Below are 6,076 nucleotides of genomic sequence, written 5' to 3' on the forward strand. Positions count from 1 at the left end.
TCTCTCTCTCTCTCTCTCTCTCTCTCTCTCTCTCTCTCTCGCCACTCTCCTCCGCTTCATCTGCTTGTTTTCATTTGCTCTTTTCTTTTCTTTTCTTTTTCCTTCTTTCTTCTCTTCCGGGGGGGCGCCTCCTCTTTGTTGTTTATTTCTCCTCTCGTTCAAGGATCCAAACATCGGGAAAACGTGAAACAAACAAAACAAACAACACAAGCAAAAACAATCAAAACGAAAAGAACAGCTAACAGCAGACGAACGAGACTACGGCGTCTACATAAACACGACGCCTCCCCAACCCCATTTCACCTCAACCCCTCGCTTCTTTTTCGTCCTTTTTTTCTTCTTCTTCTTCTTCTCTCCTCAGGCCCGTCACGCGAATTCAGGGAACAGGAGTGCGCCCACACACACAGGCATATACATACACACAAACACGCAATGCTGTGAAGCCGGCCACTTCCCTTCGCACCACCACCACTACCGCCGCCACCATCACCTCTCTTCTCTCTTTCAGTTGTAACCGCTTTCCTGATCGTCTTCGAGCGAAGAATCATTTTCGCTTGATCCACTCCCAAATCAGCGGGCAATCCATATATATATATATATATATATATGCAAGTGAGTGCGCATGCACGCACGCGAGAAACAAAAAAAGAGAAACACAGGCGATGCTATGAAAATGAATAGAATGGAATAGGATGGAGATGATGGAGATGATGATGATGATAACAGCACGATGTGATAGGGCACTACGCTGATCCCACATTCCCGTCAAAGGTGAAACCGGCAACATTGGTGTGCTCTCCGCCGTCTTCATCCTGATGAGTCACACGTGGTTCCAGTGACGTGAACTCCTGGTCGAAATTGCGTAGCGCGTTGCTGTTAGGCCGGAACGGTGGCTCAATCTCTCGCCGATACAGTTTATCCCAGTCAATGTCGTGAAAGAATGGGTGTTTCTTGAACTCTTCCAAATCCTGCAGACGCTTTTCGGGATCACGGTCTAGGAGTCGACGAAGAAGGTCCTGAGCCTCCTCTGATATCGCTGGCATATCATCATCACCGCCGCCTCCATTGCCGAACTTCAACTCCGCGCTTAGGATCTGGTCGTACATGGCGTTAACATTATCGCAGTAGAAAGGCGGAATACCTTCCAGCATCTCGTACAGCAGAATGCCCAGTGACCACCAGTCCACTGCCTTTCCGTACGGCATGCCAAGAAGGAACTCGGGCGCTATGTATTCCGGCGTGCCACAGAAGGTGAAGTTACTAGCATCGCTGATGTCCATTTTCGCCAGTCCAAAGTCCGTGAGGCACACATGGCCATCCTTGTCCAGCACGGCGTTCTCCGGCTTGAGGTCGCGATAGATGATGTCGTGGCTGTGTAAGTACGCGACCGCGAGGGCAAGCTCCCCACAGTAGAACTTGGCCCGGTACTCGTCAAACACCCTGACGGAGCCAAGGTGGTAGAACAGTTCGCCACCTGAGAGGAAGTCCAGCACAAGGTAGAGACAGTTCCTCGTCTGGAAAGCGTAGTGAAGCGATACGATGAAAGGGTGGCTGATCTTCTGAAGAATGAACTTCTCGGCAAAAATGTGCTCCACCATGTTCTCTCGCTCGATGACTTCCTTCTTCATCTCCTTTATAGCATAGACCTCATCTGTGCTCTTTTCACGTGCCAAAAAGACTTGACTGAATGAACCCCTCCCAATTGTTGCCTTGAGCTCGAAGTCGTCCAGCGACACTTTGCGCCGCTCCCCAGTGTAGACAGTGACGACCTCTTCTTCTTCTTCGCTGCTGTGCTCTGCCGTCCCGAGCTGTGCAGTGTGGGACGGATCCAAATTCATCATCTTTTTTATCCATGTCTCTTTCTGCTCAGCAGTGTCAGCAGTGAAGGTGTAGGCCTTGGGAAGTTTATCACCCTCAATTGTCCATGACATTGGCCTTCTCTCGTCCTCGATGGACCGGATATTCGTGAGGTCGAGGCTCCCAATAGGCTCCTCGTTCGGGTTCGAGGGTCTATCCCTCCAGTAATACAACATGGAACCATGGAGTTCGAAGTAGCGGGTATAGTTTTTCGTGTAGAACCTTCCACCCGCCTTCTGTAGGTAGCCTGCATAGTCTGGTGCCATTTCTTTTTCCCAATCCCACTGTATATTTTCTTTCCGTATTTTCTGTTTTTTTTTTTGAATTCGATGACGATGTTTCTACTGCCGCTGTTGCTGCTTCTTCTGAGTCAACTCGCCGTTCGCGCAACGCACAAACTCTACAACTTACTATTTTACTTTGCTCTCTGTTTGCCTTGCACTGTCGGCTTCCTTGTGATGCTCCTTAGAATCGACAGAAGAGGCAAAAGGAAGGCGTGGCCAAAAAACAACAACAACAAGGCACAGAACGCAGGTCCCCCACAATGCCCAACTTTCTCAGCACACAACATTCTGGGATGAGGTAATCAGCTCACAGCTATACACCCATTACGCGTCGCCTCTACAAACGCAACCCACAAGACAAAGTACCACCTAAGGAGACGCATCTGTCGCACATCCTGAAGCACTTCCGTTACGGCACGGTCATCCGTGATGCTCACCACGACAGGATCGGTGTTGCAAACACCCTTGCCTGCTTGACTGCACTTAAACCGACGCCATCGTCTCCACACTACTCTCTTCAGCTGAACAGAGTGCCACTGGCGTGCAATACGGTCCAACTCGTAGCCACGGTCGGCAAAGCTGTCATCGGCCAGATCTATCTCCATCGAAACAAAGGCGTCCAGTACTTCCAGCGGCAAGGCATCGCCCAGCGAAACCAACGCCGTCTGCACTCCAGTTGGAGATGGCACACCCTGTGCAGTGGGCAAAGCGCTAGCGGAGCTGTCCAACACTCGAGCAGCTCCCAGTGCGGAGCGCGCTGCCCGTCGCTGTGCTGCTCGCCTTTCCATGCGCTCTACAAAGCCGCACCGCACTGGTGGCGGAGCAAGTCTCACCTTCTCAGGGGCGTGTTTAGCGTTCAAACCTATGTGCCGTGGTTGGGCGATCTCTTGTGCTCCCCGACCGTTGGGCACGTTGCTCTGAGCCTCTACGCTCATTGCGTCCGAGCCACCGTCAGTTATCATGTCAAAGTTTCGCGACTTTCCTCGGCGGGAGGCTATTTCTGCCGTGTGCAGCACTAGCGGTGCAGGTGCGGCTGGACGGCAGCGCCGCCGCTGTTGTTGTTGTTGCCGCTGCTCCTGCTGCTGCTGTTGATGATGATGATGATGATGATGCGTACGAGTGTGGCCTTTGTTCGTATCATCGGCAACCTTCAATTTCAACAAGCTCCTCACGACCGCNGCAGGTGCGGCTGGACGGCAGCGCCGCCGCTGTTGTTGTTGTTGCCGCTGCTCCTGCTGCTGCTGTTGATGATGATGATGATGATGATGATGATGATGCGTACGAGTGTGGCCTTTGTTCGTATCATCGGCAACCTTCAATTTCAACAAGCTCCTCACGACCGCCATGTCCTCCGCGTCCAAGAGCCCACATCCGTCTCCTCGGCTCACGCAATCTTCGCGGTGTGCGCTCGCCACATTTAACGCCTCGTGTTGGTGCAGCCGCAAGTGATACGGGGACGTCAACACAGCGCCCACTGTGCGTTCAAGCCATTCATTTTGTGCATCCTGGATGGCTCCATCCACATCAGCCGTCAGACTGAATGCCGTCATTGGGTCTGTCAATGACGCAGCACCGATCTCCTCGGGCGCACTGTGAAATGAATCATCGGCGGCTGTAGGCAGCGACTTTCTCACGTTGCCGCTCATGCATTGGTAATGTGGAACAGCAACGTCACTGAAACTCCACAAACCCGACATCGATTATCATACAAAACTGTGCTTCTATTTCTCTTGATGTCTATGGAACTCTTCGCCTGTGCTGTATAAAGATGCATAGAAAGTTTGAATAAAGATTGAAGCGATACAGTATTCCGCGTGAGACAGTACAATTGGTGGCACACAAAGAAGTCAGACGCAAATTTTAAATGAAGGCAAAGAAAAGCGGTATATATCAATTCCTTGATCCCTATGTGAAGCATCGTTGTACGGTCCGTACAACTGTCCCTCCCCGCCCACCCCATCCGAGCCTTTTTCTCGTCTTCAAGCGATGATGAGCTCATACGAGGAGCGCAAAGAGGGTGCCTCTCGCGTATTTCCGATTGTTTGTTAATTGTGTGAAATTGTGCATATGTGTGTGTGTGAATGGTTGTGTCCTTACACCCTTTCTGGACGAATTTTTCACCGGGAGAGAGTTTCAACGATTTTTTGCGCGCGAGGCGCGTCGCTCAGAGCAGTAATGAATCTCTCTAAAGTTTCTTTTGGCACCTCCATCAGGAAATTTTCGCGCTCCCTGGTGACGCGTTGCTCCACCAATGACATAAGCTTTTCATCATTCGCATGGTTGTGTAAGCGGCAACTCGTAGGCGAGACGCAGATCGATCGGGCACACTTCAACACCTCCCGTGGCGAAGCAGCGAGAACACTTTCCTCCAGTCGTTGTGGGAGGACAACAGCCAGGCTTTCACCCGGCTCCCCATTTTCAGGGTTTGCGCTGTGGGCCTTCTCCAGTGCAATACGCGCCCTCGTCAGGTCGCCGAGGAAACGTGCGTAGATGTCCATGCGGACCTCCCTCGGTGTGTCGTCTTCTTCTTCTGGATCGGCGCCGTCTCTATCCTCGCGTGGGGGACGCTTGCCAACACAGTAGTCCCCAACCATCTGCAGCAGCGCCTTGGCTGGCACCTTCTGCTCCGCCAGGGCATCCGCCAGAGCCGCGCATCGGCGGAAGGTGTGGCGGTGGTAGCGGAACTCCCTTGACACTGCCTCCAACAAGGCTGTTGCGATGGCAGGGGGAATTTCCACGCCACACAGTCGTGCCTGGCGCATGATCCATGTCGCACTTGTCACATCAGCATACGGTGCCACCTTCTCAAGTCGCTTCCAAAGAATACTGACCAATTCATCAAGTTGTCTCTGCAACTCCTCATCTGGTGCCTTCTCTTGACTGCGGTAACCCGCCACAGCCTCTAGAAGCTCACCGACCTGCTCCTCCGTATGAAACCCCACCGTCGCTATAGCTCGTTTAATAAGTTGAAGACTATGCTCCTCAGGGACGCACAAACACGGAGCAGCCTTCAGTAACGTGATGACTTCCCGGGAATGCATATTGTCGGCACCAGACACAGCCTTTGAAAAAACGGTGTTTGTCAGCTCTCGCCAGGCCGCCTCATCGCTTTTTCGGAGGGGAGCGGTCACCAGGACACCTGCCAACGTAGACAACTGTGGTGCAGGCATCTGCGGCACACAGGACGCTAACTGTTGCAGCATAGACTCCTGCAAGGAGGCGTTAGCAGTGACCCTTTCACGCTGGAAGGCCTGCAGAATCATTACCATTTCTACAGGACTCATCTGTGTAAAGACAGACTGCACTGCCGGAGATACCTCCTGAAGCAAGATGGTATCGCTATCTATCACCGAGAGTGCACCGATGGCATTGGCAAAAAGCGCCAAATTTTGTGGGGATAGGGCATCAATGTTCTGGCGCATCCACTGGGTTGCCAGTTTGATCCCCTCCGAATGTGGATAGCTACGGAATGTGGCAGCACAGTTAAGAAGCAGTGTCACCGTTTTCTCGTCTTGCGTTGACGGATCTATGCGTGCCCGGCGAATAATGCGACGTGCCTCGCGTTGAATATCGCGTCGGTCCTTCCCTGTCTTTGCATTTTTGTACTGACGCTTCAATTCAAACAGGCCTTTGGCAGCCTGTTCATCGAATGGTCCTGCTGGCATCGCGTCTTCGGCACCACGGCCATCTTGAGTACGGCCCACACGGGCCGAGTAGCCTGCTGGTGCAGACCTACCCCGCCCGTATCCTCCAGCATCATCGTCACGGCCGTGCCGATCACCGTAGTCACGTCTGCCGCCACCACCACGTTGGCCACCCCAGTCACCCTGATTGCCTTGATTGCCGTAGTCACGTCTGCCGCCACCACCACGCTGGCCACCCCAGTCACCCTGATTGCCTTGATCACCGTAGTCACGTCTGCCGCCACCACCACG

General features: G+C 52.8%; 3 protein-coding genes across 3 annotated transcripts; all 3 read right to left on the minus strand.

Moving 5' to 3' along the window:
• Positions 1-743: 743 nt before the first annotated feature.
• On the minus strand, positions 744-2,123 carry DQ04_01251040 (putative rac serine-threonine kinase, putative,protein kinase; the record flags this gene model as incomplete). The annotated part of the gene is made up of 1 exon (XM_009310454.1): positions 744-2,123. One exon carries the CDS (start codon positions 2,121-2,123, stop codon positions 744-746), a length of 1,380 nt encoding a protein of 459 aa, XP_009308729.1.
• Positions 2,124-2,443: 320 nt separating this feature from the next.
• Positions 2,444-3,838, minus strand: DQ04_01251050 (hypothetical protein; the record flags this gene model as incomplete). The annotated part of the gene is made up of 1 exon (XM_009310455.1): positions 2,444-3,838. The coding sequence occupies one exon, from the start codon at positions 3,836-3,838 to the stop codon at positions 2,444-2,446; it is 1,395 nt and encodes a 464-aa protein (XP_009308730.1).
• Positions 3,839-4,258: 420 nt separating this feature from the next.
• On the minus strand, positions 4,259-5,806 carry DQ04_01251060 (mitochondrial oligo-U binding protein TBRGG1; the record flags this gene model as incomplete). Its single annotated transcript, XM_009310456.1, has 1 exon — positions 4,259-5,806. The coding sequence occupies one exon, from the start codon at positions 5,804-5,806 to the stop codon at positions 4,259-4,261; it is 1,548 nt and encodes a 515-aa protein (XP_009308731.1).
• Positions 5,807-6,076: the final 270 nt, after the last annotated feature.

The sequence above is a fragment of the Trypanosoma grayi genome, assembly GCF_000691245.1.
Source record: "Trypanosoma grayi strain ANR4 Tgr_125_V1, whole genome shotgun sequence".
NCBI lineage: Eukaryota > Euglenozoa > Kinetoplastea > Trypanosomatida > Trypanosomatidae > Trypanosoma > Trypanosoma grayi.